This window comes from Tachyglossus aculeatus, chromosome 5 (genome assembly GCF_015852505.1).
Source record: "Tachyglossus aculeatus isolate mTacAcu1 chromosome 5, mTacAcu1.pri, whole genome shotgun sequence".
Taxonomy (NCBI): Eukaryota; Metazoa; Chordata; class Mammalia; order Monotremata; family Tachyglossidae; genus Tachyglossus; species Tachyglossus aculeatus.
In genome coordinates this window covers 71,420,574-71,438,326 of record NC_052070.1, presented here as the reverse complement: position 1 = coordinate 71,438,326, position 17,753 = coordinate 71,420,574, and the positions used below count along the sequence as shown (strand labels likewise).

The 17,753-nt window shown below is 46.0% G+C and overlaps 2 protein-coding genes across 7 annotated transcripts in view; one reads left to right on the top strand and one right to left on the bottom strand.

Annotated features, from left to right (window-relative positions):
- MYO9A (myosin IXA) overlaps window positions 1-13,790 on the top strand; it is a 322,627-nt gene extending 308,837 nt beyond the window's left edge. For all 6 annotated transcript variants that reach the window (XM_038746410.1, XM_038746411.1, XM_038746413.1 and 3 more), the window contains 3 exons: window positions 2,266-2,468; window positions 6,696-6,838; window positions 8,939-13,790. In XM_038746410.1, coding sequence (XP_038602338.1) covers window positions 2,266-2,468; window positions 6,696-6,838; window positions 8,939-9,405 — 813 coding nt within the window. In that variant the 3' untranslated portion in view covers window positions 9,406-13,790. The remainder of the gene's footprint in view (window positions 1-2,265; window positions 2,469-6,695; window positions 6,839-8,938) is intronic.
- The window catches only part of NR2E3 (nuclear receptor subfamily 2 group E member 3), a 79,082-nt gene continuing 74,409 nt past the window's right edge, over window positions 13,081-17,753 (bottom strand). The window contains exons 11-12 of the mRNA XM_038747327.1: window positions 15,168-16,149; window positions 13,081-13,153 (exon numbers count right to left, since the gene is read on the bottom strand). Coding sequence (XP_038603255.1) covers window positions 16,017-16,149 — 133 coding nt within the window. The 3' untranslated portion in view covers window positions 13,081-13,153; window positions 15,168-16,016. The remainder of the gene's footprint in view (window positions 13,154-15,167; window positions 16,150-17,753) is intronic.

Below are 17,753 nucleotides of genomic sequence, written 5' to 3'. Positions count from 1 at the left end.
CTTGAGGCCCAGGGTGAAGAGTTTTTGCCTGATGCGTAGGTTGATTGGTAGCCACTGGAGATTTTTGAGGAGGGGAGTAACATGCCCAGAGCGTTTCTGGACAAAGACAATCCGGGCAGCAGCGTGAAGTATGGATTGAAGAGGGGAGAGACAAGAGGATGGGAGATCGGAGACGAGGCTGATACAGTAATCCAGACAGGATAGGATGAGAGCTTGAACGAGCAGGGTAGCGGTTTGGATGGAGAGGACAGGGCGGATCTTGGCAATGTTGCGGAGCTGAGACCGGCAGGTTTTGGTGACGGCTTGGATGTGAGGGGTGAACGAGAGAGCGGAGTCGAGGGTAACACCAAGGTTGCGGGCCTGTGAGACGGGAAGGATGGTAGTGCCGTCAACAGTGATGGGAAAGTCAGGAAGAGGGCAGGGTTTGGGAGGGAAAACAAGGAGTTCAGTCTTGGATATGTTGAGTTTTAGGTGGCGGGCAGACATCCAGATGGAGATGTCCTGAAGGCAGGAGGAGATGCGAGCCTGGAGGGAGGGGGAGAGAGCAGGGGCAGAGATGTAGATTTGGGTGTCATCAGCGTAGAGATGATAGTTGAAGCCGTGGGAGCGAATGAGGTCACCAAGGGAGTGAGTGTAAATCGAGAACAGAAGGGGACCAAGAACCGAACCTTGAGGAACCCCCACAGTAAGGGGATGGGAGGGGGAGGAGGAGCCTGCAAAAGAGACTGAGAATGAACGACCAGAGAGATAAGAGAACAGTAGAAGAAATATGATGGTACTAGCCACTGGGGAGATTGCACAGATACATCGAGAGAGGAAAAATACAGTACATTTGAAAATTAAAGTAGTTCACGTGCCCATGGTCATGACAATCAATTCTGGCCTGTGGGTTCTCAGTCTTGAAGTCTCTGGGCATGGCTCGTTCATTGTTCTCAATAGAAGACCATGTCATAGTAATTAGTAATTATGGTATTTCTTAAGCACTTAGTATATGCCGTGCACTGTTCTAAGAGCTGGGATAGCTACAGATTAAGCAGGTTGGACACAGTCCCTCTCTCTCATGGGGCTCACACTCTTAATCCCCATTTTACAGATGAGGGAACTAAGGCCCAGAGAAGTGAAGTGACTTGTCCAAGGTCACAGAGCAGACAAGTGGCCGAGCTGGGAGTAGAACCCAGGTCTTTATGACTCCCTTGGTCTGTAGTAGCCTATTTTAGTAGTGTTTTGTACCTTGAAAAACTGAAACTGCAGTAAAGAATGAAGTTTTGGTGCATCACAGTTGCCACATGAATAGGGTATTTGAAGATTTCTCTTAGGTATTTCTCTTCCTTCAGGCCCCTAGTACTCTGATAATACTGTAAGTGTTTTAGGTAGTTCCTTTAACACTGACCCTCCTGGATAGCCCCCGCTTTTCTTCTCTCTCTTTTGTCCGGAGAGCAAGTGAGGTTCTAAACCTGTAATCTCTAAGTGAGGTTCAAGAAGCAGCATGGCTCAGTGGAAGGAGCACGGGCTTTGGAGTCAGAGGTCAGGGGTTCAAATCCCAGCTCCGCCAATTATCAGCTGTGTGTCTTTGGGCAAGTCACTTAACTTCTCTGTGCCTCAGTTACCTCATCTGTAAAATGAGGATTAAGACTGTGAGCCCCCTGTGGGACAACCTGATCACCTTGTAACCTCCCCAGCGCTTAGAACAGTGCTTTGCACATAGTAAGCGCTTTATAAATGCCATCATTATTAAACATTCTGCTTTGCTGACCAAGTGCTACCCGTCATCATCATTTGGATTTGTCATTGGCGTTTGTTGAATTCAGGTAGTGGAAAGTTCCCCTTTAAATCTTAACTGCTCACATATGATGGATGAGCTGCTCTCTTTTCTTCTGAGGACACTGGGGTTTCTGTTCATTCCACCCAGGAAGAACACAAGGCTGTCCCTCATCTTAGGCTGACATTATGATATGACAAAATCTGGTGTTGCTCAACGGGGGCTATACCAGTGGTTCAAGGATCTAATTGTGGGTATGTCGATCAAAGAAGGAACGTTGACCTCATTTCATACATGTACTGTCCCAGCATGCCTGGTTTGAAAATTCAAGGTGCTCCAGTGGGCCATGCTACGTGTGTAGTGAATGTTTATCAGTCAAAGTCCAATGGAGATGTGCATTGCTTTCCATTCACGATGGGGCAAAAGTATAACCTTTGTCCTAACCTGTCACACAGAGGTCGCCGCGTGATAGCCTGAATTTTGCTAACGTGGCTGTCTATCCACAGGGGAAGGGACGCCTTCGCCGGGCAAGCAACCCAAGCCCGTCCTCCCCAGGGGCGGTCCGGTTGCCCTCCGTGACCGATGTCCCCGAAGAGAGCGTCAGCAGTGAAGAAGCAATGGACGTGGAGGTCACAGAACAGCAGCAGGCGGCTATGCAGCGGGAGGAGCGGGTGCTGACTGAACAGATTGAGAGCCTGCAGAAAGAGAAGTGAGCAATCCATCAAACAGTCGTATTTATTGAGCATTTACTGTGTGCAGAGCACTGTGCTTAGCATTTGGGAGAGCACTGTAACAGAGTTGATCAATCTATCAGTGGGCTTTGAGTGCTTACTGTTCAGAGCACTGTACTAAGCCCTTGGGGAATACAACACAGTAACGTCGACCAATCACGATACTTATTGAGCATTTACTGTGTGAAGAGCACTGTACAAAGGTTTGGGAGAGTACAGTGAAACACAGTTGGTGAACATGTTCCCTGCCCCCTACAAGCTTACAGTCTATAGGTTGGGAAGCCTGATCCCTATCAATCATATTTATTGAGTCCTTACTGTTTGAAGAGTACTGTACTAAGTGCTTGGGAGAGTACAATATAACAATCAACAGACACGTTCCCTGCCCACAACAAGCTTATAGTCTAGAGGGGGACTCCCTGCTGCTGAGGGGCTTAGTGTCTCGAGCCCCAAAGGGATATGGTAGTCAGCTGAGCATCCACAAGGGCATAGGCTTAATAACAATAATAATAATAATTGTGATATTTGTTAAGTGCTTACTGTGTGCCAGACACTGTACTAAGCACTGGGGTGGATACAAGCAAATCAGGTTAGATATAGTGATCATCACAGTGGCGCCACAGAACAAGGATAAATGGACTCATTAATCATATTGTATCAATTATTTGTATTTATTGAGCACTTACAATGTGCAGAGCACCGTACTCTGCCATTGGGAGAGTACACTATAACAGAGTCAGAAGACACGTTCCCTGCGCACAACAAGCTTACAGTCTGAAGGCTCCTTGCCCTCAGGTAGTCTGTCATCTAGTTCTGAAAACGTTCAAGGTGCTGCTGAGATCAATTTACTACAGAAGTCTCTGAGTAGCTGTATTCATTGAGAGGAATTTCCAACAAAAGACTTCTACGTCCTTAGCCAAGTTGTTTTTCCAAAAGTTCCAGAACCTCAGCAGGCAGCATTGAAAGCAATCCCCTGCTTCTGTTATTCCCATTCTTCCACTGCTGGTTACTGTCCCCCACCCAGGGGCACCCAAGTGAAATTTGACAGAGGCAAACAGAGGCAAACAGACACCCCCCCCCCCCCCCACCCCAAAGAAAGCTGCAGAGGGGATCACTGGAAAAGGGGGCATTCCATGGTCAGGATCTACATCAGAAAAGGAAAGAATGGTAGTTCTTGAGCCAGACAGGAACATGCAGATCCAGAAAACTCTTTATAATGGACATATGAAGAAAAGGCTGAGAATTGTAATTGGCTGGACTCAAAGCATGGGACCACCAGAAAAAGCTGAGAAAAATACCTGGTGGTTTGTTGGAGAGAGGAATTCCAGGCCTTTTCAATCAATCAATCAATTCAGTGGGATTTATTGAGCATTTAATGTTTGCAGAGCATCATTGTAAGCCCTTGGGAAAGTATGGTAGAAAGGTGTAGGCATAGATGACGCCTGCCCACAAGGACCTTTCAAACTAGAGGGAGATCCCCAGGGACATAGGTGGGTGTGCGTTTCAGGGCAGTCATAGGACTGAGTATTTGGACTAATACCCCCACCCAACTAGTTAAAAAAGCCAGAAAGAGCCATCCTGCTTCACTGAAGCGAGCAGATAGGGAAATGAGGCAGAGGAGGAGGGATTGGCAGTGAAGAATTGTTCTCTCCTTTTGGGTAGCTGAGGCTTTTATTTTGAAGAGAGGGGACTGTTGTATTTGTGAAATTGACTTGAAAAGGAAAAATTATTTCCAGTAAGTGGTTATTAGGCTTCATCATTTAAAATTTTGCCTTTAATTTTCCTGTGACTCCTTCCTTCTTGCTATAACTGCTCAACAACACTACTTTCCTTCCTCAGTCTTTGGGGGCTGAGAGCGCGGGAGTTAGAGACTCTAGCGACCTCGTGAATTTTCCAGGGCCCCCACTTCCTCCCCTTATAGCCCCTGACTTGATCCCACTTGCACATTCCCCCATTCCCACATTCTCCTGTTTCCATGTCTACATTCTCCTTCCCAGTCGTGCCTCAAGAGTAGGTCTCCTGCCTACTCATAAAATAGGTCCTCTGTATGTGAAATCTAACCCTTTCATTCTTGCTCCCATCCTTTCCCTGCCCCTTACTGCTTTCTTCAACCTCCCATTCTCCTCTGACTCCTCCTCCACCTCCCGCCTCAGTTTTCCTCATTCTAAAAAAAGCCTCTGTGCCCTCCAACTATCCCTCCACCACCCTCCTCCTGTTCCTACCCAAAGTCCTTGAACAGACTGTAATAACCCCTGCTGCTATCCACTGACTTTATTCTGTTGGCCATCTCCCTCTTCACTCTCCCAATGGCAATTTTTTGGTTAAGCCTCTTGGGGGTCACTCTGCCCTAACCTTCCCAGATGCTCCTTTCCCCTAGAAAGTTTCTCCATCCTGGTTTCCCCAACAATCTACTATCCTACTTCTGTGACCACATCTTCTCACCCTTCTTTGCTGACTCCTTTCATCCTTTAACTGTGGTTGTTACTCAGGGTTCTGTTCTCATCCTCTGAGAGCTCATCCTCTCCCAAGGCTTCAGCTACCACCTCTATGCAGATGACTCCCAAATACACCTCACCAGACCTGACCTCTCATCTGCTATAATACCATGCATTTCCACCTGCTTCCAAAACACATCCACATTCCTGACCAGCACCTTAATAATCATGGTATTTGTTAAGCACTTACTATGTGCCAAGCGGTATTCTAAGCACTGGGGTAGATACAAGATAATCAGGTTGGTCGTAGTTAATGTCCCATAGGTCCTTTTTTTAATGGTGTTTGTTAAGCGCTTACCATGTGCCAGGCACTGTCCTAAGCACTGAGGTAGATACCAGCTATTCAGGTTGGGCACAGTCCACATCCCAAATGGGGCCCAAAGTCTTAATCCCTATTTTACAAATGGGCTGAGGCACAGAGATGTTAAGTAACTTGCCCAAGGTCACACAGCAGACTAGTGGCAGAGTCAGGATTAGAACGCAGGTCCTTCTGACTCGCAGACCCGTGTTCTATCCACTAGGTCACGCTGCTTCTCGCTCACTGTTCAGAGTACATCATTCCCCTCCTCAAACCTCCAGTGGCTACTCATTTATCTCCATATTAAATAGACTCCTGACTATTGAGTTCAAGGCTGTCTGTTGCCTGGGTCCTTATTATCACCTTTCCTCTCTTTTCTACCACAGTACCCTAGGTGGATTTACCATTGTGCATCCACAGACACTTAAGTTTATTTCCAAGGATGTGACCACACTGCTTCCAAACAGGCCCACTTCACAGTCACTGAAATCACCCAAAGGACCCTGCAGCTAAAAATACAAGTTCCTTATATTATTCTTAAAAATTTTTTACTTTAGACTTTCTTCCCTTGAAAATGTGCTTCTCTAGGCCGGGGCCTATTCTAGAGCTTATTGGCAAATTTGTCACTGGCTGCACCCCATCTTGCTCTCTTCACTCCTTCCAAGCTCACTTCTAATTGTCCCTCCTTCACTAGGGTAAGTCACTTAATTTTTCTGTGCCTCAGTTAACCTCATCTGTAAAATGGGGATTAAGACTGTGAGCCCCATGTGGGACAGAGACAGTGTCCAACCTGATTACCTTGTATGTACCCCAGTGCTTAGAACATGCCAGGCACATAGTAAGTGCTTAACAAATACCATAAGAAAAATTTAAAATCTTCTCCTTCAGATCCCTTCTAAAAAAAAAACTCTTCTTCAGGAAGCATTATGAATCCCCACCTCCCGGGTCCTGTCACCCTATCAGCCACCCTTAGCATTCATGGGTAGAGTGATTTGTTCCCTTTGTTCATTCATTGCTAATTTTAATATCATTTATATTTCTTTTTCTCTTTCCTATACATATACAATCTTCCTTCCTCTTCTATTAGAACATAAGCTCTTTGAGGGCAGAGATCATGTCTTCTCCTTTTATAATGTATGCCTCCAAAGTGCACAGTTCAGCACTCTCCCCACAGTAGGCCCCAGGACAGAGCTCTACACTTAATAGATTCCCAATACAGAGTTGTGCTCGCAATATTCACTGAGAAAATCCAACTGTGATGATATTTGCTCAGGAACGGGGTGGGCCTGTTGTCCACTCTGTGTCTCATAACTCCTCTTCAGAAGGCCCTTCTCTTTTCCCAGTCCTTTTCCAGCCCCTTCCCCCAAAGATCCTTTTCCGATGGTTGATGGCTTGTCAATTTGTTCATACAGGGAGGAGCTAACTTTTGAGATGCTGGCACTGGAGCCCCGAGCCTCTGATGATGAAACACTTGAATCTGAAGCCTCCATTGGCACCGCCGACAGCTCTGAAAATCTGAACTTTGACTCTGAAGGCGCTGTCTCGGATAGATCAGGTACCGGTTTTGTGTTGTTTTTGTTTGATTTTTAAAGGGTTGCTTCAAGTGCTTACTGTGTGTCAGGCACTGTACTAAGCCCTGGGGTATATACAACCTCATCAGGTTCTATACCGTCCATGTCCCACGTGAACCTCGCAGTCTTAATCCCCATTTTACAGATGAGGTAACCAAGGCACAGAGAAGTGAAGTGTCTTGCCCCAGGTCCCACAGCAGATAGGTGGCGGAGCCAGGATTGCTCCCAGTGCTGTGCTCTATCCACTAGGTCACACTGCTTTTCTGGCCACATTTTGCCCAGGATTTGATCTGTGGGTCAGTTCCATGAAGGGGGATGCTGGTTGCCAGGCACTGGGAAACCTAGGAGCTAGGCCCTTTGTCCCCCCCTCAACTGATCTGTTCAGCAGTATCCACAAATCCCTGGGGGCCCTTCAAAACTCAGAAGGACATTCAGCCATTGCTATCCATCAGAAGACCATAAGAGGAACTCCTGCCAAGAAGTGTTCAGGAGCTATTCGCATTTCTTATTTACTTTGGTCATGGGCTGGCACCCACTCTGGGGGCTTCAACCATTGCTGGTATTACTACTGCTGATACCATTGTTTTATGCCTTTGTGCATGTGTGTGTGTTTCGGAGGGCGGTGGAGTAGGAGGAGCCTAGATAAGGGTTTTGTGTTGTTGGAGGAGGTTCTCCCAGGTAAAACTTCTGCAGTCTGCAGAGGTAGCTTTTGAAAAAGAAAACCCCTGCCCTTGAGACTAGTGCAAGTGCTTAGTACAGTGCCCTGTACACAGTAAACACTCAATAAATACGATTGAATGAATTTAGAATGCCTGGTGCTCCTGGGCATTCCCAGTGCCTACTTGGCAGAGCCCTAGGTTAAAGAAGACTGCGCTTGGCATGGACACCTTGTCCGATGCCACACTTACACGTGTTTAACCGTTTCATCGCATCATGTTCTATCCAGACAGACACACTCCGTTGGACAAATGTTCCTTAATCCCCCAACGGCGATCTAGCCAAAACGCAGAGTTAAAAAATCACGTGCTCTGAAAGACCCAAACATACTAGCCTGCAGTGAATTGGTGCGGTTTTTCAGTGAGGTGTATGGGATTCAGAAGCCTTTTACTTTCTGAAAAAAGAAAACTCCGTTCTTTCCTATTTCCTACCCCACACCAGGCACTTGTGAAAAGGACGGCTCCATCTGCTCTCAGTGGATTAAACTAGCCAGGACAACAAATGCTGCCTCGGGCTGAGCTCCGGAGCCCTCTGGGAGGGTGGGATGTGGATCAGCTGTTAATCTCCAAGCCGGAACATTAATGGTGGCAGGGGGCCCCAGGCCCACCCGCAGGGCTCTGCTCTGTCCACACTGGACTTAGCCCTCTGGCCAGACCCCAGGGGTGGGAAGCAGAAATATGGCTGATCCAGCCTTGGAAAGAGGATGGGAAAGTTGTGAGGGCTTCCTTAGGGACAAAGAGATTCTGTCCAGGTTTCATAGTAGTTGTTGATGTCATTGTTAACCATAGTGCAAATTTCAGCTCCCCAAAAAACCTAAAAATAGCCAGATTATTTTTAATGGCATTTGTTACAAACTCTTACTATGTGTCAGGCACTATACTAATTGCTGAGGCAGATACAAGCTGATCAATCAGTCGATGGTATTTATCGAGTACTTACTCTGTGTATAGTACTGTACTAAGCGCTTGGGAGAGTATGATTCAACAGAATTAGCAGACATGTTATCTGCCCATAACGAGTTTGATGGTAATATTTGTTAAGTGCTTACTATGTGTCAAGCACTGTTCTAAAAGCACCAGGGTAGATAAACGCTAGTCAGGTCGGGCACACCTTCCCAGGCCTACATGGTTCTCAGTCTTAATCCCCATTTTACAGATGAGGTAGCAGAGGCACAGAGATGTTCAGTGACTTGCCCAAGGTCACAGCAGACACCTGGAAGAGCCAGAACTAGAACTCAGGTCCTCTGACTTTCAGGCTGGTGCTCTTCCCACTAGGCAACACTACCTCCCCGACGTTGCCCCGAGGAGTACTGTGATCTCTTCAAACTCAATTTTAGTTTGCTTTTTGCCTCGTTTTTCCCCCAATAGAGAGAAGTTTAACGAGAGACAAGTTTACTAAGGCCGAACCTTCGAACAAGTTGAGACGGCAGCTGAAAAAGCAGCAGGACTCTCTGGATTCACTGGACTCTTCAGTCTCTTCCCCATCTCCGTCTCACACTGCCTCCTCCCACGTGACCAGGAAGCGATTCCAGATCTATTCCAAATCCCCCTTCTACCGAGCGGCCTCCACCGGGGACCCCACCGAGCTGAGGCTGGGGATGGAAGGGTCCTCGGGACAGTCGAGAGCCCTAGAAGAGAGGCCTCAGTTTATCAGCCGAGGGACCTTCAACCCGGAGAAGGGCAAACAGAAACTGAAGAATGTGAAAAACTCACCCCAGAAAACCAAAGAGCCCCCTGAAGGGGACGCTGGGGCGGGCCAAAAGGGAAATGCTGGTGCCGACTGCAGTTCCACTCAGCAGCTAGTTCTCTTTGGAAGCAATGAATTCATGGTCTAAATCCCGTTTCCCCTTTCCCCGTCCCCCCCCACCCCTTTCCTCCTCTTCGCTCCCCACAGACCCGCGTCTCCACTTCCATAGTTTTCCGCCTGGGATCCCATACAAGCAATCACTGGCTGCTTGGATATCCAGTTGTAGTGCCAGAGGGAAAAAGAGGTGGCAAATATAAGGGAAACCTGTTGGGGAAAGTTTCAGCTGTGGCCTTTGCTGTTTTTACTCTTTTGGAACTCGAAACCTGCCAGGACTTCTCTTTGAACTAGGAGTTCAAAGGTTTTCTTACAGTCTCGGGAGGGGGAGTGTCGCCAGCGAACTCCGTCTCACTCCACGTCGGCTCCTCACCCCTCCCAAACTCAGTTCTGTCCTTCGTGGGCAGAGGAGTGGGGGGAAGGGAAACCGAGGCATTTCAGGACTGTGCTCTTGCCGGATGGTTAACAGTTGGGGAACCGATCCTCATCCTCCTTGACCTTGAAGGCAAAAGCTACAGACTTTGGTTCGGGATAGTCGTAAGCCGGGGTTGGACGTGGATTTTCCCAAGAACCTCCCGCAAGCCGAGAGACTGAGCTGATCCTTCAGAGCTGTTTATAAATCACTCTGTACTGGTGTCAGGTGCAAATGAAAAGCAATCGGAGCAGGTCTCGAACTCCACAGGGTTATGCAATGGAAGAAGAGACTCGACTGTTTATTTTCACGTTGTTGATAAAATTTCAGAATCACCAAGTCAGTCTGACTCCTGGTTAGTTCACGCCAAATATCCGTGCCGAATTTTCAATAGCCATAATGCGCCTGGTTCCTTCAGAGTGTATTTTTTAAAGACGCCTATAGAAATCCAACCCTTGAGCGTCACGGCTGCATCCCAAACCCTCACGCTATTCTGTTGACCAAACGAAAGGCGGTATCTGAACCAACCTGCTGCTGACTGAAGAGGACAGGAGGGACGTTCTCATCCCCATCCAGACACGGTGACTGTTTCATCCCATCTTTCCCCAACACGCTTGCCCAGAACCTAAGTGTTACAGCAATCTGCCAAGAGAAATCGTTCTTTAGAAAGTGACCCAACTAAGGTTTGTCCTCTTTTTCAGATCGTCAGTATTACATAGTTGAAAACCAAGCCAGGACTACTTGAAGCTATTTTTGTTAATATTCCGCTTACTTAAGTTCCTTGTAAATAGATCGATTGCTTTTTGGTTCATCTTCCCCAAAGTGGGACCTTTTGCCCTAGTGAGAGAGTTGGGAAGGGAGGAAGTAACAGGAGATGAGGGGCATGGCCTGCTGTCTTTCTCTCCCTCCTCTCCCCCTCTTTCTCCTTCTCTCTCTCTTGCAGGGACAGTACAGTTGTGGCATCGCTATCCCCACCAGATGGGCCCACGCCCCCTGCAGCAGCACACTTGTGAGATTGTAAACCTGTTTTAGCTATTTATATTGTGTAGGACATTAAGGCGTGTTCACCTCACTGTAAATGGGACACCCTTGTTTGAGATAAGTATGTGAAACTGTTTCTTTTTGAAGTTCCTATTGCAGCTCTCCGATCCCACATGCACTGCTCTGAAACACAGACTCCCCCCAGCCGCCAACCTACAGCTGCGTTTGCCTGTTTGCCGATAGTGTTGCCCCGAAACAAGCCACTAATTAGGAAGCATCTCTGAATCGCATCTGTAAGCCAAGGTTAGTGATTATCCTGGCTTAGGCTAACAGTCCAGAACCCCACAGATAGGCAGGGCCCCCCCACAAGACTCGGGATGTTTCCCCCATAGGTCAGGGCAGAGAAAGGAGAGCTTCAGAGCCCAAGGACAGTGACCAAATTAGTGAACACTGGATTTGACCTGTTATTGGCTAGACTGGTCAGGAAAGAAGTGTTGAGACCAAAAAGAGACTGCCGGCCCAAGCCCCCCGGCTTACTGTGGCCACTCAGTTGTTAGGTTACTTGCCAAATCTCCGGTCCTGGAGCGAAAGGACATTCACTGCATCCTTGAGTGCCCTCCCTCCCTCCCCCACCACCCTCACACTGTGGGAACAATAGAAGCTTGTTCAACGTGGGAGGAATCTGGGCTCCTTGCATTACTTCAGTTCTGCAGTAGATTTCCACCCTCTCTTGGTCCTCCCCTTTAATTTCCCCCAGCAGTTGAATACCGTAGCAAAAACTGAGTTCCATTAAGTTGTCTATATGTAATTATTCCTCCTTTTAGACCTTGACCAATTACCCAGAGTTGGCATTCTGTTGTGCGGGTATTCTGTCAGAAGCCAAATTTCTTTAAGGTATTTTCTGCAATTAAAAAAAAAATCTGATAGCTCACTGCTAGTAACTAGAGTTACAAAGCAAGAATATTTGTAATTTCTCAGGGAACTCAAACCTGATATGGATTAATTAGTACATGTAAACCAACTTCATCTACGTTGTTAGGCGTGGGCACTTCTAGTCATTTTATGCATCAGTCAGAATCTACAGGATGATGGCGTTTTTGAGGGTTTGTTAGTAAGTATGGCTACTGGAGTATTTTAATTTAAAAAAACACGCACAAATCACAGCGTAATACGTGGTGTCTATTGGGAGGGGGCATTTATGAAACGGTAACAATCAGAAAGGTTTAACCGGAAGTAAATGCATCAGCTCATCTAATTTTTTCAGTAAAGGTCCTGGGTCCAATTTCACATCTAAATACCCCAATCTAATCAATCCCTCCTACTATTAAAGAGTTGAATAATTTGCTCATCTATACTGGATTGAAGATTTCAGTCCTTTGGTTCTTTTAAAGATTAAGAAATTCAATTTGCATAAAACATGATTTTAAGTGATTCTCCTTAGATTCCCTTTTGCATTCTCTGTTGAACAGTCCAAGAATCCAATTGGAAGCGGGTCACCAGGCTTGCTGCAAAGGGACTGAAATTCAAGCTCTTCGTTCACTGTCACAAATCCCCATTGGCTTTCCTGCACGGTGCCCTTAGCAAACCCCAGCAGTAAAAATACAGTAAGCGTCTGGAAATTCGATCTGTGGATCAGAACATAACCGCAAACATCATTCTAGGAGTTGAGAAATGTAAATTTGTAACTTGCCTCCTTTTCCATTTACTTCCTTCTGGGGCTTTTAGTGTTGAATTTTTGAGCTAGTGTAGAAGCTGCCAAAGAGGATTCGGGAGAAAAATTTTACAGTAATGGAGGTTTTTATTAGAAGGAAATACATTACCTTTAATAGTGTCCATATAAGGTGTGGAAGAAGAGAAGCGCAGAAGCTGCGGGAGGTGCCTCCCAACTCCCCATGGTTTTTGTTCCCCAGAGAGTGTGATTCGGGTGCCTGAAAGGGTAGAGCTGAGACAGAAGGAAAGGCTCCCGCCAGCTTAGGGTAGGAAGGTGGAAGGGGAGGGCAGGAGGTGGGGTGGGAGGAACTCGTTCCTCGGAAAGTTTTCGGAGGTGAAAGTTGTACAGCCCTATGTGGTTGAGTTGGGTCACTTTTTTTTTTAAAGTTCTTGATCCTTTCGCATCTTTTCACGGGCATATTTAGTCTCCTGTTAGAAACCAGATGCACGCCTACTGTAGGGGTGGGGAAGCATCTCTCCACGCTGCTCAGCTCTCCACCTCACTGAACATCTTTTCCACGCTCACAGATTATTCGCGTTTCAGAACTTCTCCCCGCCATACAGAAACTCACTTGGGCAAAATCCTTTGGGACCGGAAGGTCTATCCTTGGGGTGGCCTCCACGTGCCTCCACCGTTCTTGTTTTTCATCTACAAACTCCTCCACTCATCGTTTTCAGCCTTGAAGGTGAAGAGTGAGATGGTTTTAATGGGTCCAAATTGGTGTAGGTTATTTGTTTAATATTAACATTTCGACTACAGGCACTGGGTAAAAAAGTCTCTTAAGCTCCCCGTCCACTTTAACCCGATGCCTGTTTTCCAGTCCTCTCTCAAGTAGGTAAGCAAATAGGTTCTCAGCTAGGATGCACCCCTTGTACCAAGTGAATGTACTTACTACGGGAAAGGGCATGGACTGCGTATTATTGTTATATTATTTTTAATGGATTTTTTAAGTAATTTATAAGTATGCTGAGTGTAAATTAAAAGAACAACAAAGTATGTATTGTAAAAGGATATATTATCCTGTGTCATACTCTCTATAAATTGTACTTGTTTAAAAATAAAAGGATAAGTATATAAGGAGAATGATTTATCTTCCCCTCAGAGCCAGATTGTGTTCACGATGCAGTCAACAGGCACTTTGTAATTTCCTGTCAGAGTTTCCTTTATTTTTTTTCCTTCTGAAACAAGGCCGTCATCTGTATAAAGTGCAATCTGTGTAATATTTCTTAAATATATACTGTATGGCTGTACAAGACCAACTTTATGAACAAATAACTCCTGGCTTATTAAAAGAACAAAGCTTGAAAAATGTTAACACGGTGAGTAGTTTGTTTCCTGTAACTAGATGGTTTGGGTGGCTGGCGCTCACTTCTTTTGCAAAGAGATAAAAATCCAGGTCAGACAGCTGGTTAGGGGTGGGGATTTGCTTGTTGAGGCAGGAATAACCCTTGAAGAATGACTGCTGTCACTTTAGGCCCTTTCCTTTGGGCTCCTAGTGGAAGCATCATGGTGTAATGGAGAGCGCCCAGGCTTGGGAGTTCGTGGGTTCTTATCCCGGCTCCACCACTTAATCTGCTGTGTGACCTTGGGCAAGTTACAACTTCTCTCTGCCTGTTACCTCATTTCCGAAATGGGGATTAAGGCTGTAAGCCTCATGTGGGACATGGACTGTGTCCAACCTGATTAGCACATATCTACTCCAGCGCTTAGTACAGTGCCTGGCCCATAGTAAGTGCTGCACAAATACCATTAAAAGAAAAAAAAAAAGCATGGAGCACAAAATGCAAATCAAAAGCAACTGTTCAAAGTATCCTACTTTATTATTGACCTCTAAGCCCACCCTGGCCTTTTTGGTACAGAGAGAAACTCAAGGAATGCAAAGTAAAGCTGAATGAAAATGTTTAAATAGCTTCCATCCCACCTTCATTAAATCACACTAAAGAAGTCAGTCCCTGTGTACTAAAAGCACCATCTTTGACATCGACTCTTGGAACCCCTGCCCAGCTTTGTGGAATTACAGCTGTCTCAGGGTATTTCTAAATCAAGAAGCTTAAGGGTGACGTTCCTGGGATTGCCAGCCAAAAGCACGCTTAGGGCACATACAGTGGTTAGCTCTGTAAAAGGCTACACTTATGACCTTAAAGCAGAACAGTAAATACTGTACTTCTCCTCCACATTAATGGCACCTCTGACAGATTCCTTTATTTCCCTAAAGAGGAATTCCCCTTTACCCCCTTAGGCCCCTCATACCTTAAAGAGAGCATCATCTGCCGATCAGACAAAATGCCTTTGCCCACATCAAAGATAACTGCTCATGTATGCCCAGGACTTGGTCAAACAGTTCTTGCCAGTCTTTTTCCCCCAGAAAAAGTAACTTTCAGTACATGGCATAAAGGGCTTTAAAAGCTTATCAGGTCTAGGCTCTCGGCAGAGATTCCGAATGCCTGAGCAACTGAAGAGGTTGTGATACAGAGAAACTGAAACACTAAAATTTGAACATCACTTCAAACATAGGTTCTAAGTAGAGTTGAAGTCCACCTTTCCGGCTGAGCTCCTAATCCCACCTACCGATAGCATCACCTAGGAGACTTCCTTCTGATAAAACTAACAAAGCTTTTCAGTTCAGAAACCCACTGCTATAAATCACAACAGTCAGTCTGAGGCTTCGCTTTCAATAATCTTACCTTCTTACCTCGGATTATTGGAGCCAGTCCTTCCTTGTTTTCAGAATAGAGATCTATATTTCCGAGAGATAAAATGGAGCAAAATTTGTCCGGGTTTCTTGAAAGCAATGCCAAAATGCCTTTTCTTGGGATTGTAGCGGAGACTATAAGATGCTGTGGAGTTTTACTTTTCAGTTGGCAATGAATCTGATGCTTTCCCAACTCCATGCTTTCTTGGTTTTAATCGAAGACTTTTTAGGTCTGAAAGGGAAAGATGATTACCTCCTAGCTAAGAATTAGGCCGCTGAGTAGCAGTCCCTGGTTTTGTTTCTTTAAATACGCAGGCTTCCATAATCGCTATTTCAAGAGTACAGTGGTGGGTTTTGAGTGACAGCTTCAATCCACTGAGGTCACGCCCGAAACCAAAGTCCTCCAACTGTATCTGGGAAAGAGATTTCTTGTTCTACTCGGACTTTAAGCTACATTCTTCTTTAGGGGCAGAGAACCAATAAAAATCCAATGTGGTTCTGTTGATTTAGTGGAGTAAGGTGTACAACCAGTCAGCGTGCAGGGTTCAAAAGTAAGTGAGCTGGACTGAGCGCTTTGTGCCGAGACTTGAAAGCTAGTGGAGAAATCCTTTTCTCTTTCCCCTTTCTGGAGCTTGTCAAGCGGAGATGAGTTCTATTCTTCCTCCCCAGCTGGAGGAGGAGGGGATGAGGAGAGAGAGGGGAGACTATTGAATGACTTGGGCAACTTTCCAGGACTTTCACCCAGACTTTGGCTTGTTCGAGTGAAAACCGAATACCAGAACCAAAAGGGCTTTGTCTCCAATTCTTCCCTCCTAGCCCAGAGAAGGGAAGGGGATAATGAGAGATGCATTAGTTTTTGAACATGTCACAGAGGAGTTTCTCCATGGGTGTGTTCCCAATGGTTCGGTGGAAAAAGAGGAGTTCAATGCGATCGGAAGAAATAAACCTCAGGGAAGGCAGAAGCAAAAGCAATTTCCCAAACCTGAAAGGGAAGAGAAAAAAAAGGGCCATCAGTTTCATTTTTCATTTCCTAGGGCATATTCCCTTCGGGTGCAGCATCTCCCTTTACTGGAAGCTGGGTTTTGTGGTAGCCTGCTAGCTCAAGGGCAGCAGTGTGGCCTAGTGTATAGAGCATGACCATGGGAGTCAGAAGGACCTGGGTTCTAGTCCTGGCTCCGCCACTTTTCTCTTGTGTGACCTTGGGCAAGTCACTTAACTTCGCTATGCCTCAGTTACTTCATCTGTCAAAATGGGGATTGACCGTGAGTCCCATGTGTGACATGAACTTTGTCCAACCTGTCTTGTATTTACCCCAGTGCTTAGTACAGTGCCTGGCACATAGTAAGTGCTCAGTATCATTTTTAAAAATAAGGATAGGAATTTAGTTACCTTGAAAACTGGTGATGGAGGAAGAAAATTTCTGAATTAATCAAAAGTATATATTGAGGGTCTACTGTGTGCAAGGCATTGCACTAAACACTTAAGAGGGTGCAGTAATTGCAAGACAGAACCCCTGCCTTCAAAGAGCTTATAGTCAAGCAAAAGGAGATTTTACAAAAAGGAGGAGGGAAAGAATTTGAGGACCTACTGTGTGCAGAGCACTACACCAAACCCCAGGGAGAATACAATAGAATTAATCAACCTGATACCTGCTCCTCAAATTACTTGCAATCTAATGGGAGAGGCAGAAACAAAAATAAATTACAAGTAGGAGGAAGCAAAAGAGTTTAAAGGTATGTACATAGGTACTAAGGAGGGCATGAGTACCCAAGTGCTTAGATGACTCAGAAGTGCTGAAGTGGGAGTTGGTGGGGGAAGAGGGCGGGGAGTGGTCCTCCTCCTACCTCACCTCGCTACTCTCCTTCTACAACCACCCGTACACTAAACTCCTCTAATGCTAACCTTCTCACTGTGCCACCATCTCGCCTATCTCGCTTCCAACCCCTCTCCCACCTCCTGCCTGGAACACCTTCCTTCCTCAAATCTGACTATTACTTTCCCCCCTGCATCAATGCCTTATTGAACGCACATCTCCTCCAAGAGGCCTTCCCAGACTAAACCCCTCTTCTCCCATTTTCTTCTCCATCACCCTGACTTTCTCCCTTTGTTCTTCCCCCCCTTCCCAGCCCCATAGCACTTATGTACATATCTGTAATTTATTTGTATTGATGTCTGTCTCCCCCTACTAGACTATAATAAGTTCACTGTGAACAGGAAATGTGTCTGTTTATTGTACTTTCCCAAGCGCTTAGTACAGTGCTCTGCACACAGTAAGTTCTCAAATACGATTGAATGAATGAAAGAATGGAAAGGCGGATATGTGGACGAGTAAGTGCTTAAATAGTAGAACATGTTTTAGTGTGTAGTGTTTTATAGCGGGCAGCATGGCCTAGTGGATCTCAGAGCACGTGCCTGGGAGTCAGAAGAACCTGGGTTCTCATCCAGACTCTGCCACTTGTCTGCTGTGTGACCTTGGACAAGTCACTTCATTTCCCTGTGCCCCAGTTATCTAATCTTAAAATGGGGATTAAGACGGTGAGCCCCATGTGGGACAGGGATTGTGTCCAACCTGATTAGCTTGTATCT